General features: G+C 31.8%; 1 protein-coding gene across 2 annotated transcripts in view; it reads left to right on the top strand.

Moving 5' to 3' along the window:
* The window catches only part of LOC119833937 (organic cation transporter protein-like), a 38646-nt gene extending 17646 nt beyond the window's left edge, over positions 1 to 21000 (top strand). For both annotated transcript variants that reach the window (XM_038358180.1, XM_038358181.1), the window contains exons 2-7: positions 14822 to 15000; positions 15561 to 15895; positions 17203 to 17523; positions 17855 to 18485; positions 19224 to 19327; positions 19684 to 21000. In XM_038358180.1, the coding sequence (XP_038214108.1) occupies positions 14822 to 15000; positions 15561 to 15895; positions 17203 to 17523; positions 17855 to 18485; positions 19224 to 19327; positions 19684 to 19747 (1634 nt within the window). In that variant the 3' untranslated portion in view covers positions 19748 to 21000. The remainder of the gene's footprint in view (positions 1 to 14821; positions 15001 to 15560; positions 15896 to 17202; positions 17524 to 17854; positions 18486 to 19223; positions 19328 to 19683) is intronic.
* Positions 21001 to 24631: the final 3631 nt, after the last annotated feature.

Consider the following 24631-nt stretch of genomic DNA (forward strand, 5'->3'; position numbering starts at 1 on the left):
ACAGATTCGAAATTCAAATGTAATATTTTTTTATAATTAAGTGTAACAGTATTTATGGCCAGACTAAGTATATTAATTCGTACTGTGAGTAAGAGCCGAAGGCCCTTATCCTTTTTTCAGTTTTAACATTATCCATTACGCGGGTAACGCAGAGGCCCTACCACTGCATATATGTTCACAGGCGGTTATGGTGGTCGCTTACCATCAGGTGACCCACCAACTTGGTTGCCCATTCTTATCTTAAAAATAATTTATTACATATAAAAAATAATTTTTTGAATAAACGAAAAAGTTTATGTATAAAAAATTAATTATTTCGTCACTCGGCAGGATTTAATTGCTTCTTGTTGCGTGTGACACTGTCGCAATAAGTGCTTTTGTAAGAAAATAATAAGAATTTGAAACGAACGAAACGGCTGGTCCGATTCCCATGAAATAATTTTGTGTGCATATCGGAAAGGTGCGAAAATCGGCCAGCATCTACTTTTCATGCCCGTAAATGATAAGAGCAAGCTAGAACAGTGTTTACCCTGTTCAGCTAGTTTTTGTATATTTATTAAAGAGTCGCTTATTGAAATAACGTAATATTGAAAATTTTTAAGGTAAATATGGATCAAGCGGCTCCAGCATATTATGCCACTAAGTGTGTTATATAAATACCCATTACTTAACTATTAATTACCCATTAATTGGAGTAAAATTTGTCGAATGAATGAAAATTCATTACTGCGTCACAAAAATACATATAATATAGGCGAACAAGATTTATTCTGACACAAACTATTATCTCTAAATTGAGTAACTCACTTCGATACAGATAAAATAGTAATAGATTTGTTAGTTTAGGAAAATTTGTTTTTAGTTAGTATTTTTTTCATACCGTGTAATTCGAAATAAATAAGGTTTTCTAAATTCAGACAAGTATAACAGCTTAATTATTTATCGAATTAGCAACTAAAGAATCGGAAACATGTAAATCATTTTGCGGTTTTTGTAAGTATTTTTTCCACCAAATATTGAATGACATTAGTGTGTTATTTAGCGTTTGTATGGAAATAATTACCGGAAAATACAATTCGTGCAAAATATTGACATGACATATAGAATTTACGTTATTTGTATTAAATTAGCTGTGGGGAAAACTCCACCGCAAGAAGTGTTATACCAAATTTTCAGTAGTTATACATTTTTTTTATTGGAATGTTACACTATTTATGTTATATCATCTGACATAAATCGAACTGCGTCATTACTTTTGGTCACCACATTATTTGATTTTTACATGACGAATAAAACATGAATATTCGACGAGAAAATCTGACACTATGTTACAAGTATGATGTAGAAACAAGCGAATAAAACAGATTATTTTAGTATTAAGAATAAACAGTAAGTATAGATTTTTATGGACTAGTAACTAGACATACTACATGGTTATCAGCGATGGGATTGAGCTCAAGATAAAACATCCGGTATTGCTTGTTCAAGACCAAAGGAATTGAATAATTTAAATTCTTACCTAGAATGACCTCATTTCATCAACATAAGTATTATTGCTAATATTAAAAGCGCACGGTTTGTTACAATATTGTCATTTGTTATATTTTATTCTTTGAAACATTACACTGATTTTATTTTTATATATAGGTTTCATGTTTAATTTGAAAAGAATTATTGAATCTATCCCAATACACATTTAAATAATCTTACAGTGACTCGCATTGAAACAGACGAAGGGATACTAAAAATATATTGTATTTTTATTTTTTGTATCACAAAGTATTTGTGGTATTAGAATAGGAACGTGAATTGAAAATTAATTTGTCGCTTGGCTGGTAGACGGTTTTCTTAGCGGTCGGTCGACTTCGTTGTATATATACAATGAATTCATGCAAAATTTACATATTTTTTACTCTACAATACGAAGTTTTAAAGTAATTTATATTTGTGTTAAGGCATTATGAATAATGACATGAAATAATTAATTAATTAAATACAAATTATAATAATATACTTGCGTAGGTTCAATCATTAGAAATAATAAAAAAACTTAATTTCTTTTTTACTTTGTTTGTTCTTCCTACACGGATGGCATTGTCAGATATTGTTTGTATATATAAATATAAATTAAAATTAAAATTATCCATAACATTAAGCCATTATCCATTTTACAGTTACCTAACATTTTCTTTTTAGTTTATTTATCGGTTATAATTACATGTATTGTATCTTATAGCCCTTACAATTTAGTCAACTTAAGTATATTATATCGGTTGGTATTAAATATTTGAATGAACAAGAGATTTTATTAAATATTTTATTACCTCTAGCTGTTTATAGGAAATAAACTTTCGTGACAAAACAGTTTTATTCAGTTACAGGTTCCTTCAGACAATACATAATTCTCCTGCACTGTTTCAATTAATCTCAAGTGTTTTAATTGATACACATCACGATACACGTTACAGAAGAATCATTAAAAATGCCATAACTAATTAAATCATTATTTCAATCAATTATTTATGTAGTGTACCTAAATTACAATTCAGATTAGTTTGTAGGACGTATAATAATACAAGCTTCAACCGGCAGCTTCACTCGTGTAGAAGCTAGGCAAAGAATAGCCTAAATTCTACTTTATTTTTGCACAAATATCATTGTTCCAATTAAACATAAAAAACAGACAGAATAGATATCCTTCCTCCTAATAAATATAGAAATACTTTACGTTTTAACGAGGCTTTTGATTAATACTTATTATTATAATGTAATGTTCAATTAGTAAGATAATATAACTCTTCAATCAGATCCATTATATCATGTATCTACATACACTAATCAGCACGCTATATTAGGATCAACAAACCGAAAATGATTCAAGGATTAGACCGATTTCATGCAAAAAATTAAACAATGTACCAGACGATTGCTATGAAATAAAACACTTTTTTCTTTTTAACGAATGAATCGTCTCGTCAGAATTTTTTGTTGCATCGAAGTGTACAGATAAAAAATACAATGTAAGATAAAAAATGATATTGCATCAAAGAATATTTACATATTGAGTTATGTATTGCCAGATGACATAATCTAGTGAAGATCTGGGAGAATTGCCAGGCTTTAATCAAATTTGATACTTTTTATCGTGATTTTACTGAAGTAGAGTCGGTGCAAGGGCCTTTATGTATATTTTATGTTGTAATGCCTAATACTATTACTAAGTACTAACTCAATTGAGCGTTGGTGATCCATTGTGTGTAATTTTATCACCCCCTCGACATCCGTGAATATTATTACATAAAATATGGGTACTATAGTGGCTACGGAAGCAGTTGTGGCTCAGTGGTGAAGACCTTAGACCTAAAATGTATAAGTCGGGGTTCGAGACCAGGCGAGCGTGCAAGAAATAAATTGTTTTTTTTTTTATTTATCTGCGCATGTGAATAACATCACCACTGCTCAAACGGTGAAGGAAAATATCGTGAGGGAACCGGCATGTCCAAGAATTAAAAGTTCGACGACATCTGACATCTGCCAACCCGCACTTGGCCAGCGTTGTGGATTATGGCTTGCCCTCATAGGAGGCCTGTGTCCCAGCAGTGTGAACATATAAGGGCTGGTGATGATAGTGGCCACGGAGTAATATGTAAATTGAACAATATAACATACTCGCCGTTGCTCGCAGATTCGCCCGCGTGTTCCAAATAAATTTTAATCGTTCACAATTTCATCTCCTATTCAATTTTTAGGGCAGAATTTATCAAAATCTTAGCATCATCCTGCTGTCTGCATGCTAAATTTCAGCCCGATCGGTCCAGTAGTTTCGGCTGTGCGTTGATATCAGTTTGATATCAGCCAGTCACCTTTCCTTTTTATGTTATAAGACTTGTTATACACACTACAATAAAACGCATTCTTTAAAAACTCTTATTAAAATTCAAAATGCACTCCAGCATGTCATGCTAATAAATATGTCTGGGATTAAATTCATTTTATTTTTTTTTAATGTTTAATTAATTCGAAATAAATGTGAGATGTTATTATTACGTCTTTTGTTTTAAAATAGCGCATACTAACATTTAATTTTGTCATGCGTCGTCAATAATAATACACGACCTACGACAATGATGAATCTGTTACGACTTCCTAATTCAAACTATTACAAACATAAGTAATAAATTAAAGGTAAACTAATATGTTAATATTGCCTATCATTGCCTATATAAAGTAAAAATGGTATATAACTATTGCCTGTTTTAAAGTAAACAATAATTGAAGCAGTGGTGGGTCAGTGGTGAGGATCTCAGACTTAAAATCGATAAGTCGGGGGTTCGAGCAGACAATCGTGCAGGAAATAAATGTTTTTCCGTTTGTGACATGCCAGTCCGCACTTGGGCAGTATGGTGGATTATGGCTTGAACCTTCATAGGAGGCCTGTATCAAAAAATGTAAATATGTATGGCCTGATGATGAAAGTAAACCAATAGATCTGTTGCACTATAACTTTACAATGTTAAGATACTTCGAGTACTGTATTGATTCTCAAATATAATTGCATGTTATAATATATACAAATGAAATAGCAAGAAATATCGTTTCGTACCTAAAACTTTTATGAAACAAAGAACTATTCAAGTTTATAATGTAGGTATTATCAATCAATATGCGGAATTAAAACGCATATAAAAACCTTTTTATAATATTCTAGATCTACATTTTTTACAGTGTTGTAATTTAATATGTTTAGTTTTTGCTTTAAACCAGAATCAGTTCAAGTGAACGGGTAACATTCTGCAGGCACTACTCTACAACTAAATATAGAGAGGTTCGCCTTGCCCATTGTTACTTCATGTTCGCTAAGTAATCAATTATTGACCGAGAAAAAATATTATAATAACCCCGTATTTAAAAACATTACCATTAACGAATAAATGATTATAATTCATGGCAACTCATAGGCCCTTGCCGCCAAAAAAAATTGTAAAACACTGAAGTAAATTGAAGGCGTCCAGAAAAATAAGATATTCAGGTCTGAAAAATGTTAGGAATTAAAAATATTAAGACAGCGTTATTGCAAATGTTTTATATAGTAAAGTAACGGAACTTTCCTTTTATGAAACTGAGGCAAAGCAAGGTCGCATCGTTGCTACATATTTTTTATTATTGTTAGTAAAAGTACAATCAGTTACATACGCATTGTTATTGTATTTAATCGCTATGATGACTATAACCGGTTCATACAAGGATACAACAAGAAAATGCAACAATGCTCTCTTAAACTAATATATTACATACAAAAAAAAAATCAGTTACATAAATATTGATTCACCCTTTATTTTAACATAGGTACAATAACGCCAACGAATGCAGCTAATGCGACTAATGCAGATGAATACTAAACTTCTTCAATACAAATGAATATGATAACTATAATCCTACTAATATTATAATTGCGAAAGTTTGAGAGGATGTGTGTGTGTGTTTGTTGCTCTTTCTCGCAAAAACTACTGAACCCATTTTAATGAAATTTGGTACGTAGACAGCTGGACAACTGGAATAACATATAAGCAACTTTTTATCCCAAAATTCCTACGGGATATGGACTTACGCGGGTGAAACCGCGGGGCGCAGCTAGTGATAACTAACAAATCAATGAACAATGTTGACTGGACACATCTATTATTTTAGCGTAACTTATTACACTGACATGTTGTTATTCTTGTCAACACAAACAATCACAGCTTATCGCACATTAACCTTTTAGGTTATACAATATAATTATTATAATATGGATACTTATATATTGGGGCTTCCTACACTTCCTGATACTTGTTTGATAACTAGCTGTTGCACGCGACTTCGCCCGCGTGATCGAAGTAAATGTTCATGGTACTAACTTTCATGACCTTTGTTATCCCATTGGGAAGTAGAGTAGATGCTGAAGGTAGATTTGATCAAAATCTTAGCGGATATCATAGTGGCTATCTGCATGCCAAATTGACCTCTATCTGACCAGTAAATGCATCTAATTCTTTCTTTATCCATAAAACAGGTATCCTCTTAATAATTAAAAAAAATCTCTGATAACGTATCTCCGTTGCTGTAAATCTAACTCTAAATCGTTCTTGTAAAATTTTATACAGATTATAACAAATATATTATATACATGCTATAAATAATTAATTATTACCATATTAGTAACAAGGGCGTTAAAATTATTCGCAATTGTATAGTTCAAGGAAGGCACAAAATATATTTGCATTAAAAGGAAACTGTTACACAAGTATAAAGATTAAAATATTAACTTAAACAAGATTACTAGATGCTTATCATGTCTAATTATTTAGCGAACTAGTATTTTGACCATTATTACATGAATATATTTATGTTAGGTATTTCCTTTGAGTGCTATCCTTGTTCAGTTCTAAGAATATATAATTAGATTATTTTGTGAGCACTAATTTTTAAATGAGTTTCCAACGTTAATCATATAATTAATTAATCAATGCACGTAAGCTACATTTTTCTTTGAGGACTCAATTTTTAATTGTGAAGGTCTCGTTTCGAGAAACCTTCAGTATGTAAAACTTAAAACTGAACTGTGTATCTCTTAATTAATGGCTCCACCCAACAAAGGGACTCGGCCAATGTCCAGTAAACGTGGGAGATTTAAAACACTGAATCAGTAAGTAATAACATAAGTAATGACATAAAGATTAGGATGTTAACGTCCTTTGTATAATTTGCTTTGTTTTCATACATCATCCATTTCTATTGTGAATTTCACCAAAATAATGGCCACGTTTTTACGGTCTTAAAAATATAATAGAATACTACAATAACATTAACGCACAATAACAGCCATATGTGTATGCTAATGTATACAGTATGGATGTTATTGTAAGTTCTTGTGTCGGAGTCGAAAATTAACAATACAATAAAAACCTTTTAATCGATACTCGCAAAACAAAACATATTTGAGAATTGAGAACTGAATTTCCCATGCTCTTTTTTGGCCAGTGTATAGAATCTTCCTAGTTCTTCCCAATCTAAATACAGTAACTCGTTTCTCAGAGTAGTTGTAAGACATGGCCTTAATATTATTTCTTTAGGATATCACAAAAGGCAAAAGGAAAATCGCTATTACAATTATGACCTAGGTATTTTTTATAAATAAACTCGACGTCCTTTATGTTGCCGTTATGGCTAACAAATTCGGAAATTATTAATATCACAATGAATTAGGTGTTCATTTCCTCAAATTAATATGTTTACTGTGTTTATTTTTATCCGCTATATAAATAAATGTTTATTTGATTCTTGTATACCTAATGTTTCAAGTAAAACCTCTTTGTAGTGTGTTTGATTCACTACTACTGATGTAAACACTAAATTATGCTGAAATTTAGAGAGCAGAGACAGATTATGTTATAAGCTTCCTTAACTATATATTTACAAACTATCATAGTACCTATGCATCGATTAATCCTACTTAATATTATAAATGCGAAAGTTTCTAAGGATGTGTGTGTGTTTGTTACTCTTCACACAATAACTATTGAACCGATTGCAATGAAATTTGGTACGTAGACAGCTTCACAACTGGAATAGCATATAGTCAACTTTTGTCCCGATATTCCTACGGGATATGGACTTGCGCGGGTGAAACCGTTAAAAATAAAATAGTTTAATTTTTAGTTTTATAGCATTGAAATTCTTTATAAATGAGAAATTTTGAAAGAATAGAAAAAATTTGATCACGAGGCAGGATTCGAACCTGCGTTTCTTGCCTAACCGTAGCAACGCCTAGCCTCTCGGCCACCCGTGATCCTGCAACAGTAATCGAATTTCTTCTACTCTTTCGGTTTCATGTGCCTAAGGGGCACCCCACGCCATCTATTGAGATGAATAAGAACCATCACAACCAATACGAAACATTATTTCAATGATTACAATATTGTATCGATGGAACGCGGCCTTTGTTAAATTTAATTTTTAGTTTTATAGCATTGATATGCTTTATAAATGAGAAATTTTGAAAGAATAGAAAAAATTTCTCAATAAAATAGTTGTTTTTAATGTGATACGATTGAATCGATACCTTTCTACAATTTTAAATGAGGTAAACAAACGAGGCTAGCAGTTGTTTTTTGATAAAAGTCAATGCATAGTATTTTTAGCTTATCGTACAAACATTTTAGCACTCAATTTTCACCACAAGGTCATCATTTAAGTACTTTTATGGCAATCATTTCCTAGTCCACACGTTGACGCTGTATTTTGATTAATTATAATCAAGAGTTTTTATCATTCCATTGTCTTTCTTGTTAATGCAGTTTGATTGGTTTTTGATCATCTTTTTATTTTGACATGAATGTTAATGTATGCTAGTTGAACAGTTTGTTTGTTTGAACGCGATTATTGTACACATTTTCAACAATTTGTTAAAAAATTTTTTTAGTACAGATAAACACTGATTTTATTTACAAAATGATCAATCGAATGATATAATGATGTACATAAATATATACTACTAGCTTGAGCCCGCGGCTTACTCGCTTCGAGCCCGTGCAAAAAAGTAAAATGCAGCCTATGCCCTAATTTAGACTATAAGTCTATATACTATGTGTGTACACATCCGATTAGCTGCTTGCGTAAAAAAGTAGCTAACATCCAAACATCACACAAACTTTCGCTTTTCAATATTAGTACACCACACAATGTATCTTATCTAACGACGAAGAAATGCAATTTTTTGTTTTTTAATAAATTTTCTCCGTCAAATCGATTCCTCTTGGTTTCCTAACAGCGCGTCAGTCGCCACCATCACCCATGACGCATCAGGGCTCACCAAACTGCTATGCAAGCAAGTCCCTTAAGCGGAAGAGACACACGTTACATCGCACCAGTAATGAGACCAGTGACCGTAGTCACAACGAATCAGCTTCATTTGTTTGTTTCCGGACTCGTCCCCTAGTTCAGACGCGGATACTTGTACGAAATAGTACGGCGGGTATAGAACATTACGGGTTTGCGACAATGTATTGATGAAAGACGGGAAAACTTGGCTGTTATATCATTTGAACATGAAAGAATGCATTTTATTTCATTTGGGATTTGAATTGTATCCGTTAGGACAGAGATTACAAATTATATAAGTCAATATTTATTTAAGAATGTGGAGTTTATTAGACATCGAAATTCCGCGAATTATGAGCGCGTAAAAACATAGTATGCAAACTCTACTAAGTTGTTAATATACCTATCAAATAGGTATAGAATCAGATCCCTGTGCCTCTGAGTATTCATAAATTGCGCTTTTAGATGTGCTTCTTGCCATATCGTGCGACAGCATATGAATAAATATCTTAATATAACTTCACTTCGAGGATATATGCCTAATTAGAATAAGACTATCGAATCTACCCTACATGCTTAGTTATAATTTATATGCAAATATATCAAAATTTTATGAACAATAATATAAAAAGTTGCTGATGTACATAATTACATTTCCATATAAAGCGAAATATAAAAAATAATGCTAATAAAAAAGGAAATTACCTTGGAGAAGCGCGTTATGTCATCAAAGGTCGTCAACCAAATCTCCTTGATCTCGTGCATATGGGGAATTCGTTTATATAATATGTATTAATTTATACTGGATCAATGTGAATATACGAGGCAATATAAAATATTGACATCGTTAACCGAAAAAAGGTTAACTATCGTTTTAAGACTTATGTTTCAATTCGGATTCAGTATCATTATAGAAAATAGTCACGTTTAAAAATATTGGTATATACCGAAAAGTAAAACAAACTTAATGTTCAAACCAAATTAAAATAAATTTGTTTCATACGTGAATCCTAAAGAAATAAAAGGTGTCATAAAACTGACAGTTCACTAAGAGCGAGTGGTGTGTTCCTCCGAGTTTGTAAAAATAAGAATACCAATTGTTTAATATTCCATCAATTACCATACATTAACCAAAATTAACGGTGTTATATTTACGACACCTTCACAAGGTTATTTATAAAGGGTAAGTAACAGACAGGAGGCAATCAAGCCAATTAAGCTAGCTCTCGTGATCACTGCACTTTAAATGGATATTGCATATATTAATTAGCATAGGTACTATTCGAATGTTTTGTAATTTTATATAAAACTCTATTTATAGAACAATAAATTAGAGGGTCAACTATAGGTTTATTTATTAACATATACCTATATATAGATTTCAATTTTTTGTTTCAAACTTTTGTTAAAAATCGCAAAAGGCTAAAAAGTAACTTCTTTTTTTAATCTAGTTGTATGCGTTATGCTATTATTACATCTACGTCGTTTCTATTATAATGATATCAGCGTAGAAATGGCAATAATACATTAAATTGACCTTATGCCGCGGTTTTGTGCTACATAGATAAAAGTGTAAATAAAAATAGGTTTTTATCACGAGCATAAGACGTTCCAGATTTGCGTATAATGTGATCTCTCCGTTTTATCTAGTCCACATTTGTAAGCAAAATTATTAGAACTATTAGCAAATATGTTTTGTCGTAGCTTCTATGCTGGAAGACTCATTTTGGTAAACACCTTAACTTAGAAGAATATTTTTAAATTCGAAACGTTCTTATCCCTCCTTATTTTTTACTGCCACATTCAGAGTGTCAAATGCCTATAGTACATTGGTAACTCCCACATAAATATAGATCCACTTATTTTTTTATTTAATATTCTCTATTTGTGTCTACTGAAAATTCATGTTACGTCATTATTATAGGTCAATCAAACAAAAGCCAAAAGTTAGTAGATACCGGAAGAAATCCGCCGGATACTTCTCTCACTATAAATCGTAATCGGTCGTCAAAACTAAGGTGCAATTTTGTAATTCACGTTAATAAGCAAGTCCGTTCGTTTATGGGTCATGAAAGTTAAAGTGACTCGGTATCTTGTTACTCCTTTTAATTTGATAACCGTTGTAATGTATATATCCACATAGATGTCGCTGAAGTGATTAAGAGATTAGGCTTTTTGCATAACCTACGTAAATACTATTTCGTAATTATATTTACCGTGTGTGATTATTTTAAATGCATAAATCTCTGTGTCATTTACAAAATTAAATAATTGTGTCGTGAGATTGTGATGAAGAAAGTGGAAATTTCGCAGTAAAACTTATCAGAATGCAAATGCATCTTACAAGGTTGACTAAATTACTTACACTGCGACTTTTTTAATAATACAAGGAAGGTGAACATTTAATCAATTAACGATTGCAAGGAAGTGTCAAATGTAAAGGTAATGGATTTTTTGGCGGGAAGAACAACCGATTAACGACCGTGACAATGAATTACAAAGTGTGACAATAGTTTCAACATAGGAGATAAATAAAGGTTAGAAATCGAAAGCAGGTCATTGGCAAATCTGTATAGAATGTTAAGATATAAATTTTAAAGTAGGAATTATACAAACTGTTTGATCTAATAACTACACATTATAAAACGTAAAGTCTTCCGTTGCGTCTTCTTGTCTTTAACATTAAAACAACTGATATACTTTTTTTTTCATCAATGGAGAGCGTGGTTCTCGAGGAAGGTTTTAGTATATACCTAATTTGTTAGGACCTGTTTATCTCGGCTACTCATGTATAAATTATTAAAAATTATTTTTATACATCATTAAAGAAGTTTAGATAGTATTACAACCAAAACCGACACGTACTCCTACTAATTGGATAAATGATTGTAGTTGGGCGTGTTAGCGTGTTTATGCAGTGGGTTTCTTACTAATCGTAGTCTAATGAAATCTATACGTTTTCCAGCCTTGGCCCCAAATGCAAACTATTTGCCTGATGAAGAATAATATCATTTAAGACGCCTGTCCTGCATTTGTTTACTAGTTACAGCGATGTACTTGGGTCTACCAAGTGTCATAAATTGTATCGTAAAACTTGAGCATATAAAGTGTTTTTAAATTATAATCTGTTATTTTTTATCATATACATATACGTAAAACTCTTGGCACCATTAGATTATAATTTATCTCACATTGTAATCTGTCGAAAAATTCTGATCCGTAACAATTAACCCATAATTGCTACAATATAACGCATTATTTTTCGATATATTATAATCTATCGAAATGAAATCATTAAATTGTGAAATGGTTTTCGTCAGTTCACCTCGCGCGGTGATTGCACTCGCGGCAGTGATTAGTTATATTAGGTTATTTAAAAACCACATTGAAATGGACAGATTAAGAAGGCGATCGCGTAATAAGGGTTTGCGACCCCACAAACTTTAAGATAAGCGTCTAATAACCCCACTTACATAAAATATTGCGTCCACTGAGAAAACGAAAACTCTGATGTGAATGTTCAATAATTAAAAACCGTTATGCACTTTTGTCATCTTTCAGATGATTGTCAATATAACGGCGATTTATACAAGTACGTAACTATTACTGCATCAGTTCTGTTACGTATTATTTGCAATTAAATTTAATACCATAGATTACATTATATTAAATATAATAATTTCTTCATTGAGACGCTTGTTTTAATTAAGACCTCTATCCCTTTTTTTTGTTTTTTTGTGAGAAAATTATATTTGTTACCTTTACCAAATAAATAAAAGTAAAGCCGTATTTCCAATTAATCTACGTTTCCTAGACATTTCTAGAAGCCATTAGAAACATTAAATGTTCATAACCAAGCGCTATAAATACAGTGATTGCTTCAATAAACGAAACAAATTAACATTATGAAGTGTTTCATTTATTACGTAAACAACATCTAATCTATGATTGACATCTACCTATTTAAAACTTTGATTCAGTTTCATTCACAAATTTCATTTAACATCATACGAATACATAATGATACCTAATATTAGAAAGATTTATTTTTTTATGTCAATGTAAATAAAACATGAAATTATAATTGTATTAAGTTATATCCATGTAGAAATGTATGGATTATAGGTAATAGCTATTACATATTTATTTCAACATGAATGTAGCAGTAGTATCTCCTGTGTGAAACTAGGAAGTTTAGATAGAATTAGTTCAGATCATATAATGTGAATAGTAGAAACCTCGCTCATTTATTTAGGATCGTTTCGCTTCATGGAGAAGGGCCAACAAGAAACTTTGTAGGTGCGAGTGCGCCTATTAAGAAGTCTAAATCATAAAAAAAATTAACAAAAACATACTTCCGCTTCATACCTTCTCTCTAATAAGAAAAATAATTAATTGATTTATCATATATTCATTCAGTAATATAACTTATATTTGCTAAAAGATAAGCCCAATATCATTGAGCGTATATCATTGATAGCAAGTAAATAACACTCCGAGAAAGCATAATTTATATAAACATATTGAATGGAGGATAATTATCATCATTATTGACCCAATTATTTGCACTATTAAATTGTTCTAAATATATATTCGGAATTCATATATTTTTTGACGTCTTAAGCAAAGAAAGTGGTTATTTTTTTAATATTACTATCAATTACAATTTTGATAAGCTAAGTTTAATCAATGTACTCTGTCGAAAATTTTGAATGTTCCCAGAGAAGTACTTTTAATAATTTGTATTACAAAAAAGTCATTGATCAAATTATTTTGACATATTACATTCGGTTAGTAGCCATTTTGATTTTGCTCTAAGAGGCAAAAGTGTTGGAAAGGATTATTTGTAAGGTAATTTGTAGGGGGTAACAGCTATCTAGTTCCTTTCCCAATGCGGTGTTTCAATATAACCTTATATTTCTGATCCAAGCCTTAGCGTATATTTGAAAAAGATCAAACGGCAACATTATGATAATTTTGATCTAGCTGCCGTTTTGATATCTTTTTACATACAGTCTTAAATACATTATTTTACTGCAGATTACCTATATATTATATTATTTTCTTGAAAAGAATCTTAAAAATCCATGAATAAAATATGCAACTTTGATCGTTTGACGTTCAATGGTATGGTATAAACCTAATGCTATCCTCAAAAACAAAAGCCTCTATTGTCTATATTGCACCAACTTTTTTAGTTCTCATTTCAAAAAGCATTGTATGAGAAGAAACCTTCAATTTACCGTGATATGCATTAATGTATTAGCAAAAAATATAGTAAAACCGACATTAACAGTAGAAACACATAATTTTTCCGATTTTAGACACGTATTGGCACTTTGCTCTACGAATAAAAATTTATTCGTAGTACTCTGGTATCTACATTGCAAAATATTTAAATATTATCATTGCATTACATTCTGGTAAGATTGGTGGATTTTTTGACATTAATACATACATTTACCTAAAACTCTGTGACCAATCGACAACCGAAACCTCCTAGATTTAAAACAAGTCTTAGTATGAAATTATAAAAAGAAAGAGTTAAGTTAATATTATTCATTAATTTAATTCGAGTCGACGATTTACTTGATTGTATTTATAACTCAATGATTTATGACATTTTAATTTAAAACAACGTTTTTTCTTCATCGTTATCAATGCTGTTTATACGTAGTCCTTGCCATTTTATTTTTATAATCTTCATGAATAAAATGATGTGGTTTTCGTTTTCGTTTATTTAATAACTCATAGTTTATATATTACCATGCCATACCAATAATTTGTAGCTGTTGATCATCTAGAATGCTTAGTAAAATAATGAAAAAAAGAAAAGTTACCAAAAGTCAATCTAAAATATTTTCAGATATATAATCTCAAATTAACACAATTCAAAAAAAATTTACAGGTATAAGTGATAATAAATTTAAGAGTTTCTTTACATGTAGAATATTTTTTTCAGTAATCCCAAGCCAAGGCGCTCACAAGGAGAAGCCCAGAATATCAGAAGATGAAGATTCCGGCCCCGACGTGGTGTCGACGGTCATTGGTGAATATGGACGTTGGCAGTTGATGATGACTTTTCTTCTATCACTTTTCTCATTCCCCTGTACATTCCATATCTTTTTGCCAACTTTTACGGTAAGTCCAAAGTTTTTGCCAACTACGTTACAACTCTAACAAAATCAATCAAAACTTTCGGTAAATTTTAAAATAATTATTACAGGTAGCAATAAATAAATATTAAACTGTTTAATTATACATGTATACAGATCTTTATTTGGTCTACCAACCTTTTTGATTGAGTGTAATGATGATAATATTATGAATATGAGAATATAAATTAACACATACAGATATAGTATACGTCCTTTTAATTTATGAGCATCGCATATTTTCAAAGAACATGAAATGACGCTATTGATTTCGTTTGAAAACAAGTATCGTGATCTTATTTAACTGTTAAATAATAAAATGCACTGATGCTATTCTCTTAAATCGTTCTTTTCTTTGTAATCGTGAGAACAGAAATACGTCGTTGTGGCTTTAACAATGTATAAAGGAACAAATTGTACAAGTTATTTTCTAACTATTTACCAAATTATGGTATTTTAACTAAATTAAATACAAGGTCTTCTCTCTGTTTAAGAGTGCATACTTTTTACTTGATGAAATTTCATTTAATTGATTATTTTTTTCAGGCAAAAGCCACGAAGTTCTGGTGTGAGCGGCCTGACAATCTATCGACTTTGCCATTAGAAAATTGGATCAACTACAGCCAGCCACAAGGCGGATGTTACGTACGAACTCTTTCTAGTGACGTTACTGTGGAAAGCATCAAGAACTTAACAGCTCCAGTGTTGGATTCATTTCAAAAGTGCGAAAAATGGGGTTTCGATAGAAGCGAAGTTGGCGACACGATTATTTCGGAATGGGGACTCGTGTGTGACAAAGCTAGTCTTACGAATCTGGCTGAAGTGGTGTTCTTGGTTGGTGTGGGTATTGGAGGTGTTGTGGGAGGCTGGATTTCAGATAGGTAAGACAATAATTGATTACAAAATTTGTAGTCTTAGTTTATATTAAGTCATTATTATTAAAATGAAAACAAAAGCATACTAGGCTGAATTTTCATAATATACTATACAATACAACACAACATATATTTTACAAAAATAAATGTTGCATTGAATATTATTTTATAACCCACTAGCTGCGCCCCGCGGTTTCACCCGCGTAAGTCCGTATCCCGTAGGAATATCGGGATAAAAAATAGATGTTAGCCGATTCTCAGACCTACCCAGTATGCTTACCAAATTTCAGAGGAATCGGTCAAGCCGTTTCGGAGGAGTATGGCAACGAAAACTGTGACACGAGAATTTTATATATATAGAAGAGAAGATAAGGCGAAACTTTGATTGCCACGGCTAATATTTTTTGCGTTATTTTTATTTCAGGCGCACAATTTCATGAAACCTTTTGTTTAGTATATTAATTGCATTATACAAATATAAAATACGTTACGTCTAAATTTACGTGAATTTTCAAATAACTTTACGTAATATTCAAATAGAAGCATGTTTTATAGGAACTGTAGCGAAAAATGGAATAATGACTTCATTTTAAAGAAAGATTCTTATCATGCAATTATTTATGATTATTATTATAGGTTGTAACAAGCGATGTTCACCTTTTGTAATTAAGCTAGTATTATCATGTAAAATGACGATGTTTACCTTTATGTATAATCTGATGTAGGTTTCTTTGTTTGGTTTTTTATAGTAATTAGTAACTCACATTACATTTGGTGAGATATTTGGTACGTGTTACTTAAACGTATGGAAAAATTCGGCAACGTCTATAAACAGCCTTTAAATAGACACCAAATTAAATTTTATAACATGTTTTCCCAAGATTACGAAGAGCTTACGTTCATTTTCAAAGTTAATGTTTTTTAATGTCATAGTCAGCAAATGGTTGGTCGCCTGATGATAGGTACCAGTACCGCCCATGAACATTTGCAGAGGAATAAGACTATTTGCAGAACTTACGTTTCGCAAATGGTTTGCAGACTTTAAAAGGTATGGGATAAAGAAAAAATTTGATGGAAATAAAAGAAAGGAAAGGACGGGGAAGGAAAAGGAAAAGGAATGCGCGCCTGCGGCTCCCACATTCATCGCACGAAACACAGTAATATTTCCAATACAATGAAAACGTAGGGAACATACACATTACACCACTCATTGTTATTTTGCTATTTAAAACGTCCAGGGGCAGTATAGACTTTAATGTCGATTGAACGTTATTTCAACATTTCATTTTTATTTAAAAATAAATAAATTTCAGGTTCGGCCGGAAGCGCATTTTAATGACTATGGCAGCAACACAAAGCGCTTTAGCCATCCTCTCTCTGCTAGTCAGCTCATATGTTCAATACGTTGTAGTCAGATTGATCATGGGACTAGTATCAGTATCTGTGGTCTACGCGGCCTTTGTGCTATCAGTGGAACTTGTCGGCGGGAAATGGGTGACAATTGCTGGAGTGTGCAACTTTTTCCCGCTGCCATTGGCTTATATCATTGTATCTCTTTTGTCTATTGTAATGCCGAATTGGAGAGATCTGCAGCTGGCATTGTCAATACCTGGATGCCTGCTTATTCTTCTATGGTAAGATTATCCTTTAAAAGTTTTTTTTTTCAATTTTAATAGAGTAGAGTACTTAAGTACTCACGTACTTGTATAATATATACTTAGGGGATGATAGAGGCATTAATCAAATCAAGGAAATTAAAAAAAAAAAAAAAATATTTTAAATCAAATCAATTGTGTGATAAATATATTTTTGACAAAATAATAACTAGTATTGATAAATAATTAGCGAAACTTCGTCGTCCTTTTAATTGAAAAATTATTCACTTCAATTTTGTACTTGCAGAATTTTACTAAAGCAGAACTACTTTACATAAAACTTTGTCAAATTACATTTATTTACTTCCAGGTTTGTTTTACCGGAATCTCCCAGATGGCTTCTCAGCATGGGACAGACGAAAGAAGCCAAAGCCCTATTAGAAAAGGCAGCGAAATTCAATGGACGACAAATACCATCAGACATTGATAAATTGCTACAAGTATACAATACAGATACGAAAGCTGAAGACCCAAATGTATGCATGCTTCTACGAGGGTACCTTCTGAAGAGAACAGTCTGCTTATTTATAGCCTGGTTTGCAATGACCATTGGTTACTACGGTCTGCTATTAAACATAGGCAACTTTAACCTAGGAAATCTGCATCTCACGTCGATAATATTGGCAGTCGTTGAAATACCAGCTATTGCGTTAAGCATACCCATTCTCCTGAAAGCTGGAAGACGTTTCCCCATATTCATAACGATGTTGGTGTGCGGACTTGCTTGCGTTGCAAGTGAACTGTTTTCTATATCTTTCAATAATGAATGGGCGATGATTGCATGCCTCATGGTGGGAAAATTCGCAATCGGAGCTACAAATATGATGTTGCCGATATTCACAGCTGAACTTTATCCAACTGTGGTCAGAAATTTGGGGGTCGGTGCTAGTCAAATATCTTCGGGTTTGGCGCTGATGTGTATACCATATTTATGGGAATTGGTAATTATTTATTTTCATAAACATTATAATATATTAACACGGAAAATATTTGATTCTATGTATGTTCAAGTATAAGTTTGATATTAAAAAATTTGATAAATATTATTATTTGCATAGTGCTCTGTAAAATGAAAATAATAATAATGTAATAATAATAATTACGTCTCATAGATTTCGACTTGTCAACGTATCAAGTCTTCAATACTGAAAAAATAAAAATAATTGTCTATTGTTAGTGCGGTTAAGAATTAAATTTACTTTTTAAGATTTCCTGAAAGAATGAAATGAAAACCTAAAAGAAATATCATAAAAATAGTTTTGGTTGAAATAGATACATGGTATAGTCCAGCTATATTACTATTTCTATTTATCATAAAGCAAACAATTCTGTTTTTAAAGCATAAATACGCTTATTAAGCATACCTTAACCAAAACTATTCTCCTAGATATCTTCATACAAACATTTGCGAAACAGTATAATATGTGAAACAAATATTTTATAAAATCTCTTATTAGTAGGTTCACTCTTAGTGTTTCCAGACACGGTGTATAAACGGGTTTAAGGAGGATTATTATTCAGCTTTTTCACTGTTTTTAAGACGTAAATAAATCAGACCAGATTTTTTGTAGTTTCTCGAAATGAAGCTAAATCTCTGCCTGGGAACACCTTTAGTGTCACAAATCAGTCACGAATACCGTCAGCCATCAGTTCAGTATTAAAAATATATTTGTTTATAGACTGCTTTGAACGAGCACCTGCCGATGGTGACCATAGCGGCTATGAGCGTGGCGGGCGGCGCCACCGTGTTGCTCCTGCCTGATACTGCTCACCCAAAACCCAAGTATGAACAAGTTTCTTTACCGTAATAACAGGAAAATACTCGTTTTAGATAACCGATACTAGTATTTTCTTGTGTTTGTTTTTACGCGAGTTAATATACATTTAGAAATTAAAAACTTTTTAACCGATTATAAACGCGATTTATTCATTATATTATTAACCCGACGAACACTTTACGGCGAGCGTGGTCACGGGGAAACTAAACTAGTAAAATTTTAATTAATAATTACATATGCCCTATTTTATAACATATACCCCATTAGGTAACAACCATTTCTTAATAATGTAATATGTAATCTCTTTCAAACGTAGTTATAATTTAATTTAGTTACTAACAATATTAATATTGAATTTCAGAGCGACAGAGAGTGCTCCACCTTGCAATGGAATGTACACGACCACCGACGATAGAGGGCGCTAGCTGTGTTCATAAATTATTTGACCAAACGTCTGTGCGTAGCATTTCTTACCCGGGCAACTCATTGCTGACTTTCGTACAGTGTACGAATATTTGCACTTATATATGGGAAAACATTTGCAAATGCCATTCTACACTAATTGTGGTTTGTAATACGGCATCCGTGGCTATTTTACGGATTTTGCTCTTCCAGGTACTTGGCCGGACACTTGCGAACAGACATTCGTGTATTGTATCGTACCTTGTAAATACATTATATATTGTACGCGCTCCTCTGAAAAAACGTGTAAAACATTGCAAATGCCGTCCTACACTTGTGGGTTACAATTGGATAAATATAGATATTTACATTTGTCTCATAAATATAGTATTAATTTTTACTTGTAAGGATGAACCGTTATAGTATAGGAACAAAAATATCATTTGTATTGTCAATACAGACACCATGACGAATTTATAGATTTAAGAATCTCACGTTTACCTATCGAAATTTATTTTTTATATACATTTTAATACCAGTAAATGTGATATTACTTTATCAAAAAAAAATACATACTCGTATATTCCATGAACGCCTGTAAAAATATAATTAATAAATGACATTTTGTTTGTTAAAAAGAACTATTCTCTACTCATAATTGTATTATTCGAGTGTATGTTATAACAATAAGTAAGTGGTTTTAAATGTTGTCTTAATAATTTTAGCGTCATGCATAGTTTAAGCTAAGTGAAAAAAATATTTTTGTATGCTATTATGTAAATATAGACCTTTCTTTTTACCTATATTAGGTATAGGTTAGTAAATTATGTATGATTAAAATATTTGAAACTCCCCGTAGTGTACCTATTCTATCAAAAAGTTATTTGATAATAATGATTTCATAAAATATCCAAAAAATAAAATTACTGTAAATTTCATTGAAATGTTTTCTTAATGTGTATGTTTGTACTTAATTTGTTATATCTTTTACCGTCATATTTATTTTTCAAATCATTCAAGACTATAATCAATAAAAAAGAATTCTAACGGTTACTGACTGAATTACTTCCTTTTTTAAATATGAATGCAATTCAAAATAGCCCTTTTTTGCATTGCATTCACATCGTAAGATTTTGTGTTTTTGATGTGCTCCACTGAAGTATGTATACAAAAATACTTTAAAATAATATCGTAAGGACTTGTCACATCGTGCAAACTTTAAATGTAATCTAATTACTTCTAAGTATTGTAAATATATGATATTTAATAAATTTTGTATGCGCGTTTTACTTGTTTTCCCTTCTATTTAATTATATTATTCTATTAAAATAACAATAATCTTCTTCCCTTGATGTACCTACTTGTTAAAAAATATTTAGTAATCGTACTTTAATTTACTATTGGAATGGACTCAGAACAGTAATGTATAAAGAAACAAACTTTTCGCCCGTGGTTTCGCTCAGACTCATGGTCTACAAAATTTTTGTGGATCGTGGATTTTGGAATGACATTTTGTATGAATTCAAATTGAATCTCATTTAGAAAACTTAATTTTTAATGACCTATCCAATGACATCATTTTACTACATGATCTTTCATAAATTTATTTTATTTTTACCCGAGTTACATGTATGGAAAACCATCAGACAAATAGACATCAATAAAATACTAACCATTGTTTAGGTGTCTATAACACATACATATTACGTAAAAAGACCTCTTTTTAAAAATTATACAAGGTACAGAACAACTGTATCAGTTAAATTTTTGTAATATACTGACCTCCAAACTTTCATTGTTCAGAATTTAAAATGAGCTAAATTATAGTGGTTAGTTAAAGCCATTTAAACTGAGGTCTAACGTTAGCCCCGTTGACAGTTTTGTATGTAACTTCATGCTACCATTATGACAGTCGCAGACGCTGAGTCAGATTGCTTCGCAACTTTTGTCTATTGTTGAAACATTTTCAATAAGGATACCTTGAAATTAAAGCCGTGTTAGTCGTATCTGAACAATAAATTAGCATACACTTTGTACAAAAAGCTTTTGTCATATATACTTGCCACTACGAGTATTATATTCCCAATTTATGCAAGAAACGAGGTAGATTTTTGATATCCTAATTGAACCGATAATTAATTAATGGAGATCAAGTCATTATGCGACACATGACTGCAATGATACAGGACATTGACTCGGTAGGGCGCCATTACAAAATGTCGGTAACGGTGACATGTGCCTACGTCACGATACGCGTTTTGCATACTGTGCCAGAAGAAAGCAGTTTGATAATTGACACGCACTTTAAAGCGATAGAAATACTTTGAGAAATATTGGCTATTACCGTAAAATCATATCCCAATTGTACCACGTAGAAGATAGTGAGCGTGATGATTAATCAATTTCAATATCCTATTATATTGTAGTTCATTTTTTTCATCATCGACAATTACAATAAAAGATCTCAAATCTGGATCTACATGATACGTCTTAGGGTTTCTAACAAACTCACAATCATAAAGTTGTATTGGTATCATATTTATTAAGGACTTTTAAGGTTTACAAATAAGATGTGTTAAATACGAAGGGGTTTATTTATGACATGTTCATTTCTAGGATGGCACCAGCATGATCCAAGAAAGCTCCAACAGACCCTACACTTTCCTTCTAATGCTTTTCATTAATGTAAATAGTAGTAAACTAAGCGCTCGACCCGGCTCCGCCCGAACATCAAGGTTCCCGTTGTATCCCAAAGGAGCATTTACATACACAACATTACGATAAAGAGTGTAAGATATGCATACCAAATTTCATCAAAAGCCGTGCAGTAGTTTCAGCGTAATTGACGGACAAACATCCAAACAAACAAACTCGCACATTTATAATATTAGTGATATGTATAAATAATCTTGACTTATATAAGACAAAGATACAACAAATCGTGGTTTTATAATCACATCAAGAGTTACCAACATACGAAATACCAAGATAAGTACTTTAACACATTTGTCCTATAAACTAATTACTAGCTGTGACCCGCGGTTGAAACCGCGTAAGTCCGTATCCCGTAGGAATATCGGTATAAAAAGTGCCTATGTGTTATTTCAGTTGTCCAGCTATCTACGAAGTAAAATAGTATTATTATTCACCAATAGATGTCAGGAAAAAAAACGCGAATAAAACACGAATATGACATTTTCTAAAAAAAAATCCTAGCTAGATCGATTTATCGCCCCCGAAACCCCCTATATACTAACTTTCATGAAAATCGTTGGAGCCGATTCCGAGATTCCAATTATATATATATATATATATATATATATACAAGAATTGCTCGTTTAAAGGTATAAGATCATTCCGGGATTATTTTTTAATATCACAGTCGGCAAAGGAGCGCCTGGTGGGACGCCTGATGGTAAGCGCTACCACGACTCATGAACATTTGGAGAGCCATAAGGTCCATTGCAGACCTAACGCCTCTACAAACGGATTGCCGACTTTAAATTGGGAGGGGATTAAGAAAGTCGAGAGGAATAAAGGAAAGGACTGGAAAGGGTAAGGAAAAGAATATGGGCCTCCGGCTCCCCCACTCACCGAACGAAACATGCCGGTCTTCTGTGGGGGTGCAGTACTTCCCCGGTGAGATCTGGCCCAATTTGTGCCGAAGCATGCTCGACTACCATACAGGTTGTAAGATTATTTGTTAGGTATTTATTAAAGAGTTGTAAAAATGCTTTTGGTCTGGGAGGATGACCTGCCATTAAATAACTTTTACTAGTTTGACTTCCTGTATCATATATCTGAGCCTAGAAAAACTTTTAATGACAAGCGATTTCCCTTGAAACGTATTCCGATTACGTCTAGTAACTATGGGACCTTCACTTTGAAACATATGCAAGTGATGTTGCACAAAGTTCTTGATGGAAACAGATGTTCATACAGAGACTTTTGTCTGAAGACAAATTAAATCATAGATCAGAATGAAACGGAGAAAATTAAGAGTGTGTTTATGATATCAGTCTTATGACACACGTTGAGGCGTATAGTTTTCGAAAATATTGTATGAATTCACATTTATTTAAACATATGTTCATATTCATAAGGAAAAAATACACTGAATAATTCTTCTAAAGACGATTAAAAGCTATATTTGCTCTGCCTTTGGAGTGTTTCCTTATCGTGATGATTTTTTAAAGCCTATAGATACAAATCTACTTAGCCAATGATTACGTGTCGATTATATGTACTTTTATATATTTTCGACACGTTTATGGCTGCGTGTGTCTGGTATGAATTAACTTTTACGTAATATGTAGTTCATGTGAATTGAAGAAGTATTACAACATGATAAATATTTCTTTTAATGTTTCGTTTTCTTACTAAACTTCCCATCGTATAAGTCCATCCATTTCGATCGAATAGAATTCAAAATTGCTTAAAAATATGAATAAAAACATGTATTTAAGAAAAGTTAAAATCGAACGTATTGATCAGTATAATAAGATTAATAATCAACTGCTGTAAATGGCATTACTGAAACTAGAAAAAGATGGTTAGTCAATACATCAATACTTATAATTATTGTAGATACACGTCATTTGCGAATAATTTAGATGTAATCTTTCGGGCACATATTATAAGAGAGGTCATTAAAAATTCATTTAATTTTTTTAAGAAGTTTTGTGGTCTGATGTTAATTTCGTAATAGTTTATGTGTGTCTAAATGAAAATGTAAAAGAAAAATATAAATGGAGCCGAAAAATAACAATTATAACCGAACACCGTCACCCAAAATTGCATGTAGTCTGGTCATTAACCCACGTCGGCAACCTGACATAGATACATAATTACGTATAGCTATGAATATGACCTCGAAGCAGGTCCCATTGTTACAAATAGAGTATGCG

This window comes from Zerene cesonia, chromosome 18 (assembly GCF_012273895.1).
Source record: "Zerene cesonia ecotype Mississippi chromosome 18, Zerene_cesonia_1.1, whole genome shotgun sequence".
NCBI classification, from domain to species: domain Eukaryota; kingdom Metazoa; phylum Arthropoda; class Insecta; order Lepidoptera; family Pieridae; genus Zerene; species Zerene cesonia.